This window comes from Myotis lucifugus, unplaced genomic scaffold (assembly GCF_000147115.1).
Source record: "Myotis lucifugus unplaced genomic scaffold, Myoluc2.0 scaffold_295, whole genome shotgun sequence".
NCBI classification, from domain to species: domain Eukaryota; kingdom Metazoa; phylum Chordata; class Mammalia; order Chiroptera; family Vespertilionidae; genus Myotis; species Myotis lucifugus.
This window is the reverse complement of record NW_005871343.1, coordinates 1287073-1310200: the sequence shown is the minus strand read 5'-3', so window position 1 is coordinate 1310200 and position 23128 is coordinate 1287073. Positions and strand designations below refer to the sequence as shown.

Sequence of the window (23128 nt, the reverse complement as noted above, 5' to 3'; positions counted from 1 at the left end):
AGACACAAGTCTCCTAGGTCAAGGACAAAGGACTGTTACTTACATCAATAGAAGAGTGTCAGCATTGTCAGGTACCATTTCCCCAAGGCCCAGTTCCCAAAAAGCAATGCCAAGAGGACCAGTATCATCTGTATATGTAGTGAGCTCTGTTATAAGAAAGGAGTCCTGAGCTTAGGGAACCCCAATCTTTTATAGTAGGCAGTAAACCTATTATATCAACCATTTTTCACTCATCTTGTATGTCCCATAGGTTTAGCATGCAGAAAGTGCTGAGTAATATTCACTGAACTTGACAATCCAACTAACTGGTTGTGCTATAAGCAAAAATAATATGTTCACATTGTTTCTGAAACTTAAAACATCAAACATATTAATGGAAGAGTAAATTAATTTTATTGACTGATGAAAAACTAAAGTGATAAGAAGTATGGATAGTAAACAATAATCATTGTGTTCTGCTGGAATTCTGTTTTTCTTCTTTTCACTTTAAGCCAAAAGGACAAAAAATTATAGACTGTTAGTAAGCTAACTGTTTTACATATTTCTTCAACAAAAACTGCATAGCTTAGCAGTTGCACAGCATTAAATATATACATTTTTGCAAAACCCTGAAAGTTTTAATTTTTGTGTTGACCTCAAAGGCTAATGGAATCACCTACACTGGTCGAATTCAGAGTTTCTTTTCCCTTTTCTGCCACCCTGTAAAGAAAAATAGGGCAAATTATTTAGAAAATACCATTTTGGGGCCATTTTCATCTTAAGACTATATGAAACCAAAGGCATTTTGAGTATGAGAAGGAAGCATTTTTTGAGTTTGTTGCATATTTGAATATACTAATAAATTATTTTATAGTTATTTTTACAAATGGTTAAAGTAGTTGTAGAAAAGTTACCCCTCTTTGAACTAGTCTAGATTTAGTAAGTTCACCAATTATGTTACTTTTTTTAGTGCTCTTTTAGACTGTCCCAGCTTTTTTTTTTTAAATAAAAATTTTAATCAATACTAACACAATTTATTCCATATGATCCCTTTTGGGTAATTCAATTTCTAATGCAAGTTTTGTCTAGTCTTCTTACCAGACAACAGCATTAGAAGTATGATTTTGTTCATCACTGGTTTGAAAAGTAGATTATACTTTTCATATTGCTCAGTGACATATATATACATCTGTATTTAATCTGCTCCAATTTGACTAGGGCCAAGAAAAGAGAAAGGCAGCTTAAAAGACAAGAAGTATTTTACACGAATTAACATAACATTTTCTGCTTTATTAAAAGTAAATACTAATTGTAGAAATATGGAAAGTACAAAGGTACAAAGAAGAAAATTAAAATCACCCATAACTACTCTACCTATTCCTCTTCATTTTAACCACAAATAATGATTTGATGTATCTGCCTTACAACAATTTTATAATTTTTTTCTCTCCATCTTTTATAAACTATGGCAGTGTATCCAAGTTAATTGATTAGAATCACGTGAGTAGTAATATTTTTCAAATTCTGTTGTCTAAACTTTGTCCCAGACCTATTTATTCACTATTACCAGGACTGGGCCAAACTATCTGTAATTCAAAAAGCCCTCAAGTGATTCTAATGATCAGCTAAGTCTGGGAACTACCTGTCTGTGAAAAGTGCATTTCTTAAAATGGTGATTATGTTAGGGGCACATGAAACCCAGGCCCATTTAATAATGGTGGCAGCTTCTCTGTATTTTTCTCATCTCTTCACTGCCTATAACTTTTCTCTTGGTGATCAAAAACATTTCTATATCAACCTTCATTTTTTTTAAAAAAAATCAAGTGTAAAAATGCTGTTATTCATTCCTGACCAAATAAAAGTTTTTCAGAGAAAATAAGTATAAAGAGATTATCTGGGACCTGAAATGTGTAATCTCATCTTAAAAACAAAATTTATTTCTTGATAGCAGAAAAGTAAAAATAAATTTTTCAAAAGTGTTTCTATAAAGTAGATCCCAACTACACATAGGTATCAACGTTATATAGCTTAAAACTCTTACCTTGCTTCTCAACAAGGTTTCTTTTTGTTGTTGTTGTTAAATATTTTTAAAAATATATTTTTATTGATTTTTTTACAGAGAGGAAGGGAGAGGGATAGAGAGTTAGAAACATCGATGAGAGAGAAACATTGATCAGCTGCCTCCTGTACACCCCCCACTGGGGATGTGCCCGCAACCAAGGTACATGCCCTTGACCGGAATCGAACCTGGGACCTTTCAGTCCGCAGGCCGACGCTCTATCCGCTGAGCCAAACCGGTCAGGGCCAGATTTCTTTTTAAACACACAAAATATTTGAGAATCATTTTCAAAACCTCCCAGGCAAATTCTCATTCCCAGACTGATAAGATGTCAAAGCTGGGGCTAAATAATTTTTATGTTCTCTAGGCCATCAATGGCTTTCCTTTTTTTTTTTTTTTTTTACTATGACCTCATTAATTTTTTATATCATGACTTAGACACACATACACACATATAAATAAATATATGTGTTTATATATACATACAGATACACATATACTAAAACAAACCATTAACATTTTTTACTGCTTCACCCTAAAATGCTGAATGCCAGTTTGTGAGTGCAGAAGAAATTACAGAATTAAAAAAATCACTATTTTGCTACAAATATCAATGGATGCTAAACCATTGGGTAAAAAGGATCTCATCACACAATCTCAAAGTATCACTCCACATATAATTTATTAATTTATAAATATACCTTTACAGTAAACACATCTAAAAGATACTGCTGTACACAAATGATTAAACTTATTATATAATGGGGCAAATGTCATTATGTGCTTTCCCTCGATATAAGTCAATGGCATGTATGCTGCATCATTTATGTAGTACCAAGAATTTTTTCTGAAATACTTTAGTTATGCTGCAAATATCAATATCTAGAAAAACCTTAACATTTTCTAAAATGTAAATTATATAAAACTGTTAATATTTCTGGTGAATAAATTTTGGCCTAAGAAAAAAATAGTCCACTTATTCTCAAACAGTATCTATTTCAAATGTATTATTTGTGATGAAAACACTTTCAGAATTATAAAAGCATACCTGATATTTGGCTAATTCTGCTTGTAATACTTTCACTTTAGATCTTTCTTGTTCTAACGCAGCATGAAGTGAAGTCACCTATAACCAAATATTCAATTTTTTAAAAAGACATTTTTTTTTTAGGCAAATACTCTTAATTCATTTTTATTTTTAGCTTTGTGTGTATATTTTTTTTACATTCAAAATAATTTTGTATTCTTTTCAGGTGTGTAAAGCATAATGGTTAGACAATCATATACTTTACAAAGTGTTCCCCTCAATATTTCCAGTACCTGCCATCTGGCGTCAGACATATAATAACCTTAATTCTTAACACTTATTCACAATGGTAATTTTTTACTGGATAAATTGAGCATCAGAAGAGAACCCTTCCTCACCACTTCAATTTCAATTAGGCACTTTACTTAGCTATATATTAGAGATACATAGGACAAGCTCACTGTTCTAAGACCATAGATTAAGAATGGGCAGGGCAGAAAATCAAGCCCAAGGGTAGGATAAGTTCTATCTGCCCTTTCTATCTCTATATTCATAGTCCACATCAACTAAAATACAACCTTATCTTCCCCTATTCTTCAGGACATAGCTACCTCCCTTAAACAGTAAATAGAACCTTCATTCATTTGCTAATACATAGTAATAATTTATATCACTTTCTTTTTTATTCAATTTATTGGGATGACACTTTAAATAAAATTATATAGGCTTCAGGTGTACAATTCTAAATACATCACCTGTATACTGTATTGTGTGTTCACCAATTTATATCACTTTCTTGCAGTGTTGATGGGCTATATTTTTGTTTAGTCAAGTTTCACAATTCAAGACTAAAGAACAGCCTAAGAATATCAGTCTTGTATACAGTTTTCCTTACCTGTATAGTCAGTTCATTCTTGATACTTTGTGATTCATCAACTTGCAGAAGTATTTCTGCTTTATCTTTCACTGACAAAAAAAAAGGGGGGGGGGAAGAGTAGTATAATTAATTTTGTCAATCACTCCAATACTTTTACAGTACTTTAGTGACCCAAAATAGCAATGCAGTCAGGCAAAGATTAATTGTCCTCCTACTTAATGAATGTATTCCTTGATCCTATATAGTTCTTAGTTTTCATTGGGAAATTCTGATATTATCATATTCTTGGAAATTTTAAATTTTCTGTAGCGCTGAAAATTAATTGTACAGATATGATGAAAGAGTAAGTTTATCCATCTACAGTAAAGAGGACAAATACACAAGAAAATAAATTTCACATAGAGAGAAAACTTTAAACACCTTGACTAATCTTTTTTTTGACTAATCTTTAAGATTAAAAAAATATAGAACATTTCTATTTCCTTTGTTTTCTTAAATTGTCAGGGTGACCATATAGGCCCACAGAAATTATTTATATCTGACGTTTCATACCAATAAAGCACTGTCAAATAAACATAGCTCATATGATCATATCTGATCATATAACATCTGTGGTCTCTCAGAACTATTCGTTTGTCTAGAGGTTTTTTCCCTCTTTGGGGAAGTAAGAGATCTATATTTTAGCCCCTTAGTTTCCTTTAAGCATTAAAAGTCTCCACATGGCCAATAAACCCCATGATATAATGGCTACAGAATGAAAAGCTAACTCCTCAACTTTAAAAACAAGCTAAGGAAAAGAAAAACAAGAGAGGTTAAAGAGGTAAAACTATAATAAAATTTGTAAGAGAAGAAATGTTTAAGTTTTTTTGAGTACCGATATCACTACAACTCTACCAATATAATACTGTAAATCAAACTTGTTTTTCATAGTTTAATATGATATGCAATAAGGTGTGTAACATATCTAGAAACGTATCAGTCTTTCAAGAATCAACTTGGGAACTTTTATGAATTACACTTTCTACTCCTCCATCTTCATAATTAAACACACACACGCTAAGAACTAGTGACTTTTTAATAATTATGTAATACTTTAATTACAGTCTCTTCTCCTATAATGCTTGTTTCAATGACACTGATATATTAGGAACAATTTGAACACAACAGGAATTTTGTATTTGCTTAAGCTCAATTATGTGAACATAGAAAACTGTACCCATGCACACAATAAAAATATCTACCACCTATCTCAGTTCAGTTCACCGATTTTCAAGTCTTCCATAACTTAACAGTAACACCTAAGTTATAACTCTCTGAAGCCTACTTCTACAAGCAAACTAGGTTGTGTTTAAGCATTTTTAACATGTATAAAACTGTTATACTATTTTTATTAGATTCCCATCTTGTTTTAAATGTTTTAAAATACATATATTTTTTATTTCAGAGAGGCAGGGAGAGGGAGAAAGATAGGTAGAAACATCGATAAGAGAGAATCACTGATAGACTGCCTCCTGCACACCCCACACTGGGGATTGATCCCCTAACCTGGGCACATGCCCTGACCAGGAATCAAACTATGACCTCCTGGTTCATAGGTCAGCGCACAACCACTGAGTCACACTGGCTAGGCAGATTCCCATCTTTTTTTAATGTATCACTGATTAAGTTTTTGAGTGTTGTATGCTTCTAAGCCCATCTCCTCCATAGGCCTTATGGTTTTAACTGTGTGATTTTGCAAATATTGGTGAATCTAAGGAACACGTGTTGCATTATAACAGAATTGACTGTATTTACATTTATATTATAAATGACAGCGTACATATACTCTAATGTACTGTATTTTTCATGTAATGATCCTATATCAAATTCTTCTAGTTGGATTATTTACAGTATGGAGTATGGACACAAATTTTATTTACTGGTAGCCATTTTTAATCCATTATTGAGAGTAAGCTTTTATCAATTAATATTCTCACTTTTTACATTTCTTTAACCAAGAAATATTTCTTTTACATACAGTGGGGCCTTGACTTACGAGTTTAATTCGTTCCATGACGGAGCTCGTAACTCAAATTACTCCTATGTCAAATCAATTGTGAACGAGTGAGACAAGTGATGCTGGGCTGATGTTGTGGCGTTCACTGTGACGTTCGCTGCGCCAACTAGCGGTGGGGTAGTATCTGAAGCTGGCTCATAACCCGAATTTTAGCTCGCAACTCAAAGCAAAAAATAGGCTGAGGGACGGCTCTTATCTCGAAAAACTCGTTAGTCGGGACACTCGTAAGTCAAGGCCCCACTGTATTTAAAAATCATATATCCTTGCCCTAACCGGTTTGGCTCAGCGGATAGAGCGTCGGCCTGCGGACTCAAGGGTCCCAGGTTCGATTCCGGTCAAGGGCATGTACCTTGGTTGTGGGCACATCCCCAGTGGCAAGTGTGCAGGAGGCAGCTGATAGATGTTTCTCTCTCATCGATGTTTCTAACTCTCTATCCCTCTCCCTTCCTCTCTGTAAAAATCAATAAAATATATATTTTTTTAAAAATCACATATCCAATAATACCTTTAATTTATTCAATTAGAAACGTACCTTATAAACCAATTATTTATTTTCATAATTTTATGCATTAAATGAATCTTAAGATGATGGTTTCTAAATGTCCAAATAATGCCTTTCCCCATTATTCTTTAATTTCTATTTCATCATAGTTAAGTTGTACGTATAAGAGTTAAATTATAGTTATATTATAAAATAATTAAAGGGTTATCGAAAGCCTGAATCTACTTCAAGACTATATATTCTGTTCAATTGGACAAGATTTCTGGTTTTTAATCATATTGGTTTCATAACTGTTATTTAATAATATAGTTTAAATTTTGGTTGGACAATTCTACTCCCTGTATATTCATATTTAAAACAATCTTCTGGTCTTGTTCACTTATTCTTCAAGGTGAGTTTCACATTTTCTTAAGTGCTATACAATACTCTCAGGATCTATATTTGGTATTTCATTAATACTTATTAACAGGGAAAATTTATTTAGACAATTTTGTCCATTCAAAATTTTCTCATGTGTTCATGTCTTTCTCTATGTCTTTTATGGTTAATAATTTCCTTTGCATAAACTTTATATTAAAAGTTAATACACATTTTCTTTTCTGTCATGAATGGAAACTTTTCATAGAACTTTCAAGGTGTCACTAGGTAAATATAATCAGGAAAGCAACTGATTTGTGGGGATTCACATATAACATCAACCTTACTAATCTTATCTCTAGTCAGTTTTGGTTGACTTCCTTGGCTTCCTGCTTCTATTGCTGAAAGTTTAGAGTGGCAGCAAAAGTATGAAGAGTGGGGGGGTTGGGAGGGGAAGGAAAACCTAAAATGATGATAGGTCTTCTCCTCTAATAATTAAAAAGCAGAATCTTAAGCAAATGTTATTCTTGTTTTCCTGATAAATGTAGTCTAACAATTCATAAGAATTGAAATTTCAAGATTTCTCTTATGTGAATAATTGTAAATTTGTATAATACCTAAGGTGCTATAACAGTGACCTGTAATAACAAAATTATCAGCAACAATCCATTTTGTATCATTCTGGGAAACCTTTTTATTTTGTTGAGTTAATAAATCATGTATCTTAAAAAATTCTTTTTAAATCTTTTTTAAGATTAAATTTTAATTCTAAAACCACAAAAATCACTTACTTTCACCTTCCTGAAGCATTTTCAATAACTGTGCATTTCTTGCCTTTACTTCTTTATACTTTGCCTGATAAAGAAAATAAAGATTTAATTTTTAAAGTAAATGATAAATTAATGGTTTACTATCAATATATGGTCTATGAGTTCTTGAAGACATAGTTACTTTTAAAAGAAAAAGGATGAAGAAAAATGTATTCAGAACTGTCTATTACTTAAATTATATCCCTCATGATTGAAAAATAAGAGATAAAAATGGAGAAAGTAGGATAATATTAAATTTTCCTGAGGACTTTCTCTTTTCTTCTTCAAATAAAACCCTTAATATTTCAAAATAATTAGAAGAAAAATGATTCATGACTCTATACCAGGAATATCCAGTAGTATACTAGAACTTTCTGTATCTGTGTTATATCTGCCACTGTCCAATATGTGACTATTAACTACTGAAAATAGACCTAGTTTGACTTTGGAAAATACAGTTTTAACTTTATTTAAAGTTTTAATTTTATTAAATTTAGGTACACACATGTAGTGGTTACTGAATTGCACAGCACAGTTGTGTCTTCTCAGTTAAGACTAAATTTACTAATCTCTTGTTATTTCAATAACTATTGGTAAAGTAATTTTTGGCAGATATGAATTAGTAATTTATTGAGATATCTTTTAATTCTTTTTCAATTTTTTTCTCCAATATCTTAGCTTCTTCTCATACTACATAGGTGATACAACTATACATTTATGAATAAGAACTGTGTTTCCATGTTAACCTCCATATTCTGGAGAATTTTCCCGCAACACCACCTTTATTCAACATATAACCCACTCTGAATTACTTATAAATACTTAATACATTAGAAAAAATACATTTAATACAATATAGAAAAAAACAAATCAGAAACATATCAGTATAAGAAACTTGTCATTTCTTCTCTTATCATGTACACAGATATATACAGAAGTTACCAAATTCAAGTCTTTCTTGTAAGAGAAATTTAATGTATTTTAAATCAAGTCCAATAAATAAGGCTTTTACTAAATACTCTGCCCAGTAAATTGCTGATGATAAATCAGTAATGTAACCGAATACAATGAACAGAAGTAAGGACCAAAGTAAATATACAGTAAACAGGACTTCTGAGCTGCTTAGAAATGAACAAGAAAGATAAGTCAGATGGAAACAAAAATATGAAGGAAAAAACCTTACACATTCAACTACAACTATATTCGCTATGAATATAGAAATATATATATCTACTGTGAATATGAAACTATCTTATGAAATTCTAATTCTTAGGGCTTCAATCAATGTTACTATCTCACCAAATTATCTCTAGCTCAAACCTTTTGTCTAAGGTCCAGATCAGTGTACATGGAATCACCTCTTATACCAGCCTTAGGGTCTAAAATTACCACATACAGCAAAAATTGCAAATGAGCAACATTACCCATGGAAATTCTTTATTTTGCCCATTAAAGTAACATATAACACATACAATCCTAAATAGTAAATATATATATAAAAACATACATATATAAAAATACTAATAGCAATTTATAATAAAGAACACAAATAAAATACTTAATGCTCTTATTGGTATCTTAATTTCATGAAAAAGAGAGCACTTAGTGTTAAATGCATATACGGTATGTTGTGACTCTACCGTACTGCATCCTCAACATCTATGCCTGAATCCATAGCTATTTCAAACTTAACATGTTCAAAATAGGATCTATTATTCCCACTGCCTAATAAACTAGTTCAAAATGTGCTCTTGCTCTTACACTCAATACCTGTTCATTGTTTTGTCAGACTATATTCACTCCAGGCCTTCAGCTACATGCATTACCATTCCACAAAACAATTTTCATGTCACTTAAAATCTGATCCCAACTAACATCTCCAATTTCACATTCTACAACTTCCCAGTTCTCTAAATGTCAGCAACAATGTATTTCCTACCATTCCCATGCCTTTGTATGTGCTGTTCTCTCTACCTGGAAACACCATCTTTTCTGTAAAATCCTTACCAATTTTCAATAGCAACAACTAATTCATTCCTGTTTCTGTGCTTCTGGAGCACTCAGTCAAATCTCAATTATAAAGCCCATACTGCAATTATTTACATATTTATCTTCCACATTAGTCTATGAGCTTCTTGCTAACTCATCCTTGTATTTTGTGTCTGGGATATGGTATATGCTCAAAAAAAGCGAAGAAAAATATAAATGACAAAGGAAAAGCTAAGGGAAATGGGCAGGGATTATTACTAAAGGCATGAGTAGAGAAGGAAAGGAAATGTTAAGTACCATCAAGCGCTGGAACTTGATTTATCATTTTTTTCACTATTACATATGCAGGGCCCAGAAAGACACTTGAAATGAATAAAGATATTTTTTAAAGCCTAACAAGGAAGGAAGGAAGGAAGGTTAATATGTAGGTTTATAGTTAAAAAATAAATTGTATAAATAACAAGTGTTAGTGAGCATGTGGAGAAACTGGAACCCTATGGATCACTGATAAGGAGGCAAAATGGTACAGCTGTTACAGAAAACAGTTTGGTGGTACCTCAAAAAGTTAATGTAAAATTATTTTTGACCCAGCAATTCCACTCTTAGCTATATAACCAAAGAATTTAAAAGCAGAGACTCAAGTACTCATACACCAATGTTCATTGCAGCGTTATTCACAACCAAAAGGTGGAAATAATGCTAGTGTTCATCAACAGATGAATAAACAAAATGTGGTACATACATATACTGGAATATTTTTCAGTCATAAAAAAGAATGAAATTCTGACACATGCTAAAACATGGATGAACCTTGGAAATACTATGCTAAGTGAAATATGCCAGACACACTAGAACAAATATTGTATGGTTCCACTTATATGAAGTACCTGGAAGAAGCAAAATCATAGAGACTACATGTTACCACAGGCTATAGGGAAAGAGGAAACAGGGAGCTATTTTAATGGGTACAGAGTTTGTTTGGAATAATGAAAAAGTTGTGGAAACACTGGTGATAACTATACATTATGAAGTACTTAATGCTACTGAATTGTAGCGTTAAAAATGGTTTAAATGGCTAATTTAATATTATATATATTTTACCATAAAATATTATTATTCCAATTTTATAACATTTAAAAACCAAAACAGCAGAAACATTCTATTAATCCAACATTAAACATATTTATATATAAGAAAAACAGAAAATGTGCAGATTACTAGTATACAACAGTAAATAAACACAAACCTCCCATTGAGTGATTACATTTTTCAGCTTCTGGATTTCAGCATCTTTCCTTTCAAGTTCCAACTTTAGTCTTTCAATTCTTCCATCTTTCAAAACTACTTCCTGAAGAGAGAAAAACTCTATTTTAGAACTAAGATAGCCTGCTGATTCTGGTTTACAATATTCCTTTGTGAAAAGTTTGAGAAAAAAAGTCCCAATTTTCTCTTTTAATTCATTTTCCACAGCAACCTTCAATTGTTGACTGTATTTCCATTTCTATTCAATGATATAATTCTAATTATATACAATGCAAGCAAATAAGATATTTATGATTAATCTCAAACTGCAAACATACCCTATAATAATATCATGGCTTTGAAGTTATGTATTTATGAATAAACATACTAAAAGTGCTCTGTAATGAATTATTAGTCTATCATTAAGACCCAAAAGAATTGAAAACTTATGAGAAAAAACACAAAATAACAAAACAAGAAAATAAATAGCTTTGCTCTGTATCAGCAATTCGCAGGTAGAAGATACAACTAGAAAAACCATTTTCTCCCAATAGCAATAAAAAATATCCCCAAGAATAAAATTCAGAAATTTTCAGGATCCATTAAGAAAATTACAAAATACTGAAAAGGACATAGAACAAAGTATGTCAGTAGATAGGAAGACTAAATATTACTAAATATATTACTTTGTAAATTCAATACAATTTCTATTGAAATCCCAATGAGATTTTGTACTTTGGAACTTAGCAAGACAGTCAAAACTTCTTCTGGGAGAATACAGGACAGAAACAAAGTTAATGCAATGAAGAGGAATATGCCTAACAAATTATTGTATACAGTACAGCAAAAATAACTAAAGTAGCATAGTCATGGCACCTAGGTTGACAGAGCACTGTAACAGAAAATAAAGTCCAGAAAGAGATTTAAAACCTAAGAATTTATTATAATATAAATATAGTATTTTTAAAAACTGAAAAAAGGCTGAAGCACAGAATAGTAGATTACAAGACAAATGGCTAACTGGGAAAACAAGTTAAGTCCCTTCATCTTGTACCATATAACGAAATAAACAAACTCAAATGCAAAAAAAAAAAAATTCAAAGTTTTATTTTTGATAATAGTATAAATTGGTTCTATTTATCTAATGACTATGTGGAAACATTAACTTATTCTAAAAATACTCACTAAGCACCTAACTGCTACTAGATGCTGGGTATACAACAGTGAACAGAACTGAAAAGATTATTGCCCTGATGGGGATTGTCTGTTGCAGGAGGCAGATGTAAAAAAGAAATAATAGAAGCCCTGCCCAGGTGGCTCAGTTGGTTGGAGTGTTTCCTGTACACCAAAAGATTCCAAGTTCAATTCCTGGTCAGGACACATATCCTGTTGCAGGTTTCGATCCCTGGTCAGGGTGCATATGGGAGGCAACCAACTGATGTTTCTCTCTCACATCAATGTGTGTCTCTCTTTTTCTCTTCTCTTCTCTTCTCTTCTCTCCTCTTCTCTCTCGTTCTCTCCCCCCCCCCCCCTTTCCTCTCCCTCTAAAATCAATAAATATATCCTTAGGTGAGGATGGATAAATAAATAAAATAAAAAGTGGAGGTAAGAGATTTCCAGGTAGAAAGAACAGTATGTTCAAAAGCCCTAAGATAGGAAAGAGCCAAGAATTTGAAGAAAAAAGAGGCCAGTGGTTTGGAGCTTAGTGAGGGAGAAGATAGTACAAGATGATTTTGGAAAAACAGGTAGAGGCTTGATATTGGAGGGCCTTGTAGGCAACAAGAATGGCCTGCACATTCTGAGTAAAATAGCAGTGAAGGATTTTGAGCAGGACTATTAAGATTTATGTTAGATTATATTTTTAAAGAATGACTGTGGAAAATGGATTAGTCGGGTAGGACAGGTGGAAAGACCTTTAACTGCTACTGCAAGTACAGGTCAGAGAAGATTATACCTTTGATTAGGGTGGAAGCAGTTTAAATGGAAAGAAGCATATTATGTAAGAAATTATTTAAAAGTGTAATCAAGAGCATTTGATGAGAGGTTGAATGTGGCAGTTGAGAAAGATGGACACTTTGAGTTTCTAGTTTAAGGAATAAGGTGGGTGGACCAAAATTAGAAATATACATACTATTAGGCCCAGAAATCTCACTTAGAAGTGAGGGAAAGTGTATCTATCAGTGTTCACTGTGATTTATTACAACAAAAAATTGGACATCAATTTAAATGCCGAACTATAGAATATAGGCTAAATATATGGTAAATTTATGAAACTGTGAAACTCTTGAAATCACTAAAAATAACAATATACACTATAAAATACATTAACATGATCTCAAATTATAATGCTAAATGCAAGGAAAAATGCAGGGAGTACATAAAAGAAAATTTTAATAACTCTCTTAGGACATTATGAAATACTAGTATTTTCACTTCATTTAAAAATTATCTTATCAAAATTGTTTTATACTGAGTATATAATCATTTAACAATATAAAATACTATTTTGATTTTGAAAAATTAAACCACATAAGTATTAAAATGGTATCTAGATGAATATGAATATATATCATTTTTAATAGGAAAGCCCTTCTGAATATACCAAAGGGAGAAAACTGAAAGGAAAAGATTAATAGATTTAACTTGATGAAAAATTTTTCTAAAAATACTGTAATAAAATCAAAAGATAAATGATTATCTGGAAATAATAAGTCACAATCCATATGACAGGCATATGAGCAAAAAACATGAAGAAATGTATAATCTCAATAATAAGCAAAAAATATTCTATCAAACTGGCACATAAAAATATTTTTTCCTCTGTGTGGGTAACTGAAAACAACTTAGTTATTAAAAATTCAACTATTTCATGTTCAAGAATTATTACTTAACTAGAGGCCTGGTGCACGAAATTCGTGCACTAGGGGAGGTGGGGGGGGGGTCCCTCAGCCCAGTCTGCACCCTCTCCAATCCAGTACCACTGGCTCCAAACTGCTCACCTGCCTGCCTTCCTGATCGCCCCTAACCACTCTGCCTGCTTGCCTGCCTAATGCCCCTAACTGCTCCCTGCCAGCCTGATCGGCCCCTAACTGTTCTCCCCTGCCAGCCTGATTTCCCTGCTCTCCCCTGCAGGCTTGATCGCCCCTAACCACCTCTGCCTCGGCCCCCGCCACTGTGGCTTTGTCTGGAAGATGTCTGATCTGATTAGCATATTACCCTTTTATTAGTATAGATGACCTGAAATGCTCACCATCTGCATTTAACTAAAAAGTGGTCCATATAACAGTTTCTACATTACTGGGAGGAAAAAGTATATATCCACAGAAAATAAAGGCCAAAACAAAATATACACAGAAACAAATTTCATAAAATATGAATAGACATACTCTGACATTTTTTTGTTTTTGCAAATGCTGGCAGCAATCTACTAAAACTGATTTCAAAACCTGTTAAATGAGTTGAGACTCAGAAAAGCAAACCTGAGGACTTAAAATGTCAGGTCAAGGACACTGTAAATCCTCACTTAAGGTCATGGATAGGTTCTGCAAGTTTCAAAATGACATATAACAAAACCAATTAAGTTCCTATGGCATCATGTCACTGTTAAAATGAACAAAACCATGTTATTCAAGGACTTGCTGTACTTGATTCAACAAACAGTGAAGTTTAAAGACATGGAAAAGAAGATAGATTTGAAAAAGATTTCCAAGATTAAAACTCCCAAGCCTTGAAAAACAGAAAAGTGAAAAAAGGAAGTTTTTAGAGTCTGGGTAACTAGATCAAATGATAAAACCAAAAATGATGAAAGTCAAGCCAAACACTTGGTTTGGAGACAGGATGATGAGCCTGAGTTTGCACATAGTGAGTACACTAGTAAGGTATCCACAGAATAAGAATGAAATATGCCATAAGGGCCCTAGCCGGTTTGGCTCAGTGGGTAGAGCGTCGGCCTGCGAACTAAAGGGTCCTAGGTTCGATTCCAGTCAAGGGCACATGCCTGGGTTGTGGGCTCGATCCCCAGTGGGGGACTTGCAGGAGGCAGCCAATCCATGATTCTCTCTCATCATGGATGTTTCTATCTCTATCTCTCTCTTCCTTCCTCTCTGAAATCAATGAAAATATATTTTTTTAAAAATGCCATAAGGGCAATTACTAAAACAGACACCTAAAGGCCATAAAGTGAATGGGATCAGGAATGGATGATCTACCCAATTCCAGTGAAGTTGTGGAGAAAACTTCCTGCCAATAGAAGACAATGTTGATAAGCATCAAGAGCAACACAGATGTGTATATCCTTTGACTAATTTACTATTTTTAAGAATTTATTCCAAGGAAATAACTCATCAAAGAATTAAATACATAAAGATGTTAAATGAGTATCAGGTGACCAATTCTAAACAACCTAAATGTTCAATAATAGGACATTGACCAAGCTGTAATTATAACATACTGCTTTGACAGAATATAAAGCATGGTTTACAAAACAGCTATGAAACTATATTACTTACTGTTACAATTATTTTTAAATACCTATACATGTGGCATTTTCCTACAAAAAGAATATTCAAAAATGAAGCCAAATGTTGTGTTAAGAACGGCCAAATTAGGGTTGTACAGAAAAAAAGGATTTTAACCTGGGCAAAAAAGAAGAGCTTTCTTTCTCTGAGAAAGGAGTATAATGGGGAGAGGAAGGACGTGAAAAAAAAAAGAGTATTTTTTTAAATAGCCTCAATCTTTTTCTCCTATTACACTCAATGACATGAGAAATTCTTAATTTGTTTATGAAAATTTCATACATGCAAAAGAAATATATATATGTGTGTGTGTGTATATATATATATATGAATCATACAGGTTAAGATAAAAGAAAAAATGCAATATGCAGATTAGGAATTTGAACACTGAAAACAGTATGGAGGGTCTGCAAAACATTAAGAAGAGAGTTACCATATGACCCAGCAACCTCTCTTCAGGATACCTACCCAAAAAATTTGAAAACCTTTACTTGCAAAGATAAATGCACCTCTAGCCCAGCCCATGTGGCTAAGTGGTTGAGGTTTGGCCCATGAACCAGGAGGTCACGGTTTAAAAAGGCATCTGTGATATATGCGCCCTGTGTTCATTGCAGCATTATTCACTGTGGCCAATGCATGGAAACAACCCAAGTGTCCCTCAATAAATGACTGGATAAGATGTGGTACATACATACAATGGAACACTACTCAGCCATAAAAGATGAAATACTGCCATTTGCAACAATGTCATGCCAAGTGAAGTAAGTCAGACAGAAAAAGTCAAGAACCATTTGATTTCACTATATGTGGGATATAAAACTGAGAACAACAAATGAACATACAAGAACAAACAGAAACTCATAGGCACAAACAACAGTATAGTGGTTACCAGCAAGAAGGGGGGGGGTTGAGGAGGTAGTAGAGGATAAAGGAGGTCAAATATATGGTGACAGAAGTAGATTTGACTTTGTGTGGTGGGCACACAATGCAATATCCAGATCATGTATCAAAAAAATGTACACTTAAAACCCATATAATGTCACCCCAATAAATTTAATGGGGGGGGAGAATTCGAACATTACCATATTTTGGCATCCCCCATGTGCCTCTACCAGTCATATCCATATCCCTCCCCTTCTGTTACAAATTTTGTCCTTCTTTTCCTGTTAGTCTTGCACTACACATATACATATCCCTAAAATATTCTATTTTTTGAAATTGCTATAAATGGTATCAAACAATTATTTGGTGACCTTATTTTTTTAATTAAACATGTTTTTTATATTCCTACATGTTGCTAAGTATAGCTGTCATTAATTTCTCTTATTGATTCTGTTATTACACACAGATGAGTTTTCAACATTATTCTTGAACATGTCTCTAGGGTTTAATCTAAGGTAGAATTTCTAGAACATACAGTCTGCCCATCATCTTCAACTTTTAAAGTTAATGCCAAATTATTTTCCAAAACGGTTATACCAATTTACACTACCACTAATGTGTTACTGTTCTTCTATATCCATAAAAATATTGAGTATCATCTGTCTAATCCCTATCACCAGTCCTCACCTTCATTCAGTTTTTCATAGCAAATGCAGTAGAAATTAATATTACCATATATAAGCTTGTTCTATACTGAAAAATCTTCAAATATTCTTTACTATCTACTAACTATATCATAAATTAGGCCTTTAAATTTCCTCTAATCTTTTCCAACCTGCCTTACCAAACTTACCTAATACTACTAGTATTCTCCTCTATGATCCTTCTGTTTTAATTAAGCTGGTTTATACTTTATTGCTTCAATACTTTTACTCATGGAATTCCAGTTTCCTCTCCCTTACCTCTGCATGTTCAAATTCTACTGTCTTTTAAATTCTAATCCAAAAGCTATTTTCTTCTAAGAAAGCCATCTCTAATCTCCATTCATGTTAATTACTATCACACTTTACCAAGTATATTCTTTTAGACTTACCATTTTCTATCTTGTACAAAAATAATTATCTATTAAACGTGTACTATGTTCATGCTCTGCTAAACATTTTGATTCATAATTGCTAATTTTCCTACTAACAGTACATGACAGATAATTTCATCCCAATGTAACACAGCTGATAAGCTGCAGAAGCTATATCTTGTGTTACTAGGTTTGTTTGATTTCAAAGACTTCCCTTTCTACCATACTGCACTGTCCTGTGGTTTTATTAAATCATTAATACTAATTGTTTAATTAACATACATACCCAATTTTGTTCTACAAAGGGTTTAAGACATCTATTTGTCTAAATATATTAATGTCATTCTTTCTATCAAAAAATTATCTGAGCCGGGGGATAGGGGAGGCTGGGAGGAAGGTCAATGGGGAAAAAAAGGAGACATATGCACTACTATTCGTAATACTTTAAAGTTACAATAATAAAAAAAATAATATAAAAAAAATGATCTGAAATGGCTTAAAAAATAAGAAAGGGGAAAATCATACATAGTCAATAAAAAAGAAGAAAGCAAATATGCTAACCATATAAGTTAACATGGTTGCTTGGACTGTACATAAACTTTGATAGTCAAGGCAAAACAGGAAAACATTAAATAAATGCCAGAAAAGAAGAAACAAGTACTTCAAGGGCAAGCAAGGATTATCCATTACTAAGTTGAAAATAGATTTTCATGTGGAATTATGTTAGTGTTATTAACCAATCTTACTTCTGCATTGGAGTAAACTGTTCTTAAGGGTCTGACTTTTTGTGTCCTTTAAAACAATACAGATGTTTAATTCGTGGAATGATTGAATTTATCAGTCTTAGGAAACAAAGAGATAGCATCTATTGAAGAGAATGACAAGATGGAAAACGGGCTTTTAGAATTTGGAATAGCCTCTGTAGGTGTTTGTCAAAGTCAGAAAGAAATGAATCAAAAGTTTTTTAAGTAGAAATAAGGATACGGTAAAAGTTAGACAGTAATGATTTTGAGAACAGAACATTAGTACTGTTTTTCAGCAATACCTGGCAGCCCACAAATTAATGATGGTGGTGAACACACAATACAGTATACAGATTATGTGTTGGGGTGGTGAACACACAATTGTGTGCAGAATCTTTCAGTTTCCTGAATATTCAGTCTAACTAAGGCAGTGGTTCTCAACCTTCTGGCCCTTTAAATACAGTTCCTCATGTTGTGACCCCACCATAAAAGTATTTTCGTTGCTACTTCATAACTGTAATGTTGCTACTGTTATGAATCATAATGTAAATATCTGATATGTAGGATGGTCTTAGGCGACCTCTGTGAAAGGGTCGTTCGACCGCCAAAGGGGTCGCGACCCACAGGTTGAGAACCGCTAAACTAAGGCCTTTCCTAATTTGGGGCCTTTGTTCTGGCAGGGAATAAAAGAAAACCAAGAAAGGAAGGGGAAAGCGTTCACATATAAGATAAAGAACAGGTTCATAGTTTAAGAGAAAGCAAGACAGAAGACTAGCTGTTAGGAACAGATTTATAGGTCTCTATATGATGAGATATTTAAAAAAAAAAATCCTCACTGAGGATATGTTTTTCTTGACTTTAGAGAGAAGGGGGGGAGGGGGGGGGAGAAACATCGATTGGTTGCCTCTCGTACACATCCAACCAGACATCAAACCCGAAATCTAGGTATGTGCTCTGACCAGGAATCAAACCCATAACCTTCTGGTATATGGGACAATGCTCCAACCGAGTCACCTGGACAGGTGAGATACTTTTTTTAAAACAATATTTTAAAAATGTGAATGACAAGAAAAATAGAGACAAACTCAGAGAGAGAGCAGGCTGACAGCTGTGGGGGGGGGGGCGGTTAAGAAACTAGTGGAGGGTGGAGGGATTGAGCAAAAATGAAAAAATTCAACAGTGTGTTGATTGCCAGGAGAGGGAGGGGGTGGGAAAGGTGTAAAGGTATAGGGTGGATAAACGGTGATGGACAGAGACTTCACTTGGGGTGGTGAACACACAACACAGTGTACAGATGATGTGTTGTGGAATTGTGCCCCTGAAACCTATATAATTTTATTAACTAGTGTAACCCCAATACATTCAATACAAAGGAAAAAAATAAAAATGCGAATATCATTCTTTGCTTGTGGGCCTTATAAATACAGACTATTAACCAGGGTTGACTTGTCTGCAACCCCTGGTCTACAGGATAAAATTCTAACTTATTTTCACATAAATAGACCTCTGTACTTCTTAGATGCAGAATTTTTCAGTTTCATGAATATTTCCTCTAAGGCAGTGGTTCTCAACCTTCTGGCCCTTTAAATACAGCACCTCATGTTGTGACCCAACCATAAAATTATTTTCGTTGCTACTTCATAACTGTAATGTTGCTCCTGTTATGAATCGTAATGTAAATATCTGATATGCAGGATGGTCTTAGGCGACCCCTGCGAAAGGGTCGTTCGACCGCCAAAGGGGTCGCGACCCACAGGTTGAGAACTGCTGGTCTAAGGCCTTTCCTAACTCTGGGCCTTTGTTCTTGTAGTTCCCTATGCTTTCTCCAATTCTCAGCTTACAGTGATATTCATTCATCATTCAAAGTCCATCCCAAATGTCACTTTTTTTAAATAATATATTTTGACTTTTTGAGATAGAGAGGAAGGGAGAGGGATAGATAGAAACATCGATGAGAGAGAAACATTGATTAGCTGCCTCCTGCACGCCCTCCACAGGGACCAAGCTCATAACCTGGGCACGTGCCCTGACCGGGAATCAAACCAGTGGCCTCTTGGTTCCTGGCTCAATGTTCAACCACTGAGCTACACCGGTCGGGCCCAAATGTCACTTCTTTATGTACCTTTCAGAGTTTACCCAAGTGATCTATTATTACCTTTTCTATTCAAAACCTCTTTATTTTTCATATCTCTCTTAAAGTCTTCGTCATGCTAAAATATATTATTTTTACAGATCTACCTCCTCCAATCCCCACTGAGTGTCTAAGGAAAAGAAGGTCTTATCCATCTTGGTATTCCTACTCCCCTCCATTGGAGTCTAATATTACCTAGCATATAGCACATGCTCAGTAAGTATTTATCAACGAATGAAGTACTTTACACTTTTTAATATAAACATCTACAACTAAGGATTTAAGACAAATCCTAAAACTATACCTTATTAGAATCATAATTGGATTCCACTGCTTATGTTTTTAAAAAAAGAAAAAATATATTTTAGTTTTACTGTGATTTTAAGAGAATTTTCTATTTTACATGCCTGGTTGTGTTCATGAGCTGCAAAATTATCTGTTCCATTATATTCTGTAAGCTGTTCTCTTCTTTTTTCTCTAATAAGAATTTTATGAACATCATCTTCCAGTCTATTGAAGAATCCTCCATCATGTGTTAAAGTCTGAGAAGAACTCAATTCCTGTCAAAAATGAATTGTGGTTTACTATCATTCAACAAAAAAGTGTATGCATTCAATAAGCCTAGTCAGCCCCTAGAAGGAGAAGGAAAGAAAAAGGGTAACTAAGAAACAATCAACTATCTAATTCTCCTCTATCTTCAGAAGATAAACAGCAGAGACACATTTTGAAATGTTTTCTTACTTCTTCATAATTTTTGTGTTGGATATCACTTGACTAAAAAATGTTTTATCCATATACCATACAATTCACCCATTTAATGTACATAATTCAGTGGTTTTAAATATGCTCACAGAGTTGTGCAACCATAGCCACAATTTTTTAAGTTTCATCACCCACAAAGAAACCCTGAATCTATTAGTGGTCATTCCCCATTTCCTTTTTTTTTTTAAACTTCTAAATGTATTTTATTGATTTTTTACAGAGAGGAAGAGAGAGGGATAGAGTTAGAAACATCGATGAGAGAGAAACATCGATCAGCTGCCTCTTGCACACCTCCTACTGGAAATGTGCCCGCAACCAAGGTACATGCCCTTGGCCGGAATCGAACCTGGGACCCTTCAGTCCGCAGGCCAACGCTCTATCCACTGAGCCAAACCGGTCAGGGCCCCATTTCCTTCTAATACTTTACTAGAGGCCCAGTGCACAAAAATTTGTGCACTCAGGGGTCCCTCAGCCCGGCCTGTGCCCTCTCGCAGTCTGAGACCCCTCAGGGGATGACCACCTGCTGGCTTAGGCCCGCTCCCCGGGGGATTGGGCCTAAGATGGCAATCAGACATCCCTCTGGCAGCCCGGAAGCCCTTGGGGGATGTCCACTTGCCAGCGGGGAGTAGGCCTAAACTGCAGTCGGACATCCTTAGCGCTGCTGAGAGGCAGGAGAGGCTCCCACCACCACCACTGTACTGGCAGCCATCAGCCTGGCTTGTGGCTGAGCGGAGCTCCTCCCATGTGAGAGCGCCCTGACCACCAGAGGGCATCTCCTGCATTGAGTGTCTGCCCCCTGGTGGTCAGTGTGTGTCATAGTGACCAGTCATTCCCATTCCTTCTGCTGTTAGGGTCAGTTTGCATATTACCCTGTTACTATATAGGATAGAGGCCTGGTGCACGGGTGGGGGCCGGCTGGTTTGCCCTGAAGGATGTCCCGGATCAGGGTGGGGGTCCCACTTGGATGCCTGGCCAGCCTGGATGAGGGGATGATGGCTGTTTGCAGCTGGTCACACCCCCTTCAGGGTGGGGGTCCCCACTGGGGTGCCTGGCCAGTCTGGGTGAGGGGCTGAGGGCCGTTTTCAGGCTGGCGGGTGACTGAAGCTCCCAACCTCTCCTTTTTTTTCTTTTTTCTTTTTTATTCTGGGATTTATTTACCTTCTATGGCTGTCACTGGAGCTGAGAGCCAGCTTTAGCTCTGAGGCTAGGCTCCAGCTCTGAGACCTCAGCTGCTGAAAGCAGGTATCTGGGCTTTGTTTAGCTTCTATAATTGAAACACTGTTGCTTAGAGTGCAGCTCAGAGCTGGGCGGTGGCAGGCGGGGAACCTTGGCTTCCTCCATCACTGGAGCAAGCAAGCCTCCTGTTCCCTTCAGCTGCCTGGCTGCCGGCCACCATCTTGGTTGGCAGTTAATTTGCATATCGCCCTGATTAGCCAATGGGAAGCGTACCAGAGGTACAGTTAATTACCATGTTCGTCTATTATTAGATAGGATTTGAATCTCATTAATGCTATAAGAGGTTCATAGAACAAGAATTATTTTCCCACAAAATAATCATGGCCTCAGGAAAGTTAAATAAACTTGCCCACGAGTCTACTAAGACTACTGCTTGAAAAAATAATTCAGGTACATTCCAATAAGATTTCATTTTAAAACAACATGCTTAAAACACTGCTGAGCTTCTGTGGAAGGAATAGCATGATGATGGCAACTAATTAGCCGCTGGATTTCACTTCCTTTAAAGAGTGCAGTTCCACAAAATAGAAATAAAGGCCTGGTTACATTGACAGACTGACTGCTGTCAGAGGGGAAGGGCTTTGGGGGCTGAATGAAAAAACATGAAGGGATTAAGCGCGCGCGCACACACACACACACACACACACCCCACAGATTTTAAAATTTAATATCTAGCCAATTCAATTTAACTCAAATTATGAACACTTATTATATGCCAAGCATATAATGTAAAAGACAGTATAATGGTGGTTCTGTTAGTATAGCCCTATAGGTCTCGGGAACATAATTGAGAGTCTAGACATAAGCCTTCACATTTATGGTGACTATCAACAATAAAAAATATTTTTTTAAAAGAAAAATTACCTGGAAACCAATGAAAATGAATGC

At 34.7% G+C, this 23128-nt stretch overlaps 1 protein-coding gene across 3 annotated transcripts in view; it reads right to left on the bottom strand.

Annotated features, from left to right (window-relative positions):
• Window positions 1-370: 370 nt before the first annotated feature.
• Window positions 371-23128, bottom strand: part of GKAP1 (G kinase anchoring protein 1) — a 61136-nt gene continuing 38378 nt past the window's right edge. The window contains exons 7-13 of one of the 3 annotated variants that reach the window (XR_002831982.1): window positions 20650-20802; window positions 10902-11003; window positions 7649-7712; window positions 3961-4031; window positions 3087-3164; window positions 1078-1193; window positions 371-699 (exon numbers count right to left, since the gene is read on the bottom strand). Coding sequence is in view for 2 of the 3 variants with exons in the window: in XM_006100017.3 (XP_006100079.1) it covers window positions 652-699; window positions 3087-3164; window positions 3961-4031; window positions 7649-7712; window positions 10902-11003; window positions 20650-20802 (516 nt within the window). In the remaining variant the exon portion in view is untranslated. The remainder of the gene's footprint in view (window positions 700-1077; window positions 1194-3086; window positions 3165-3960; window positions 4032-7648; window positions 7713-10901; window positions 11004-20649; window positions 20803-23128) is intronic. The other 2 variants (XM_006100017.3, XM_014465457.2) reach the window with 2 other exon arrangements.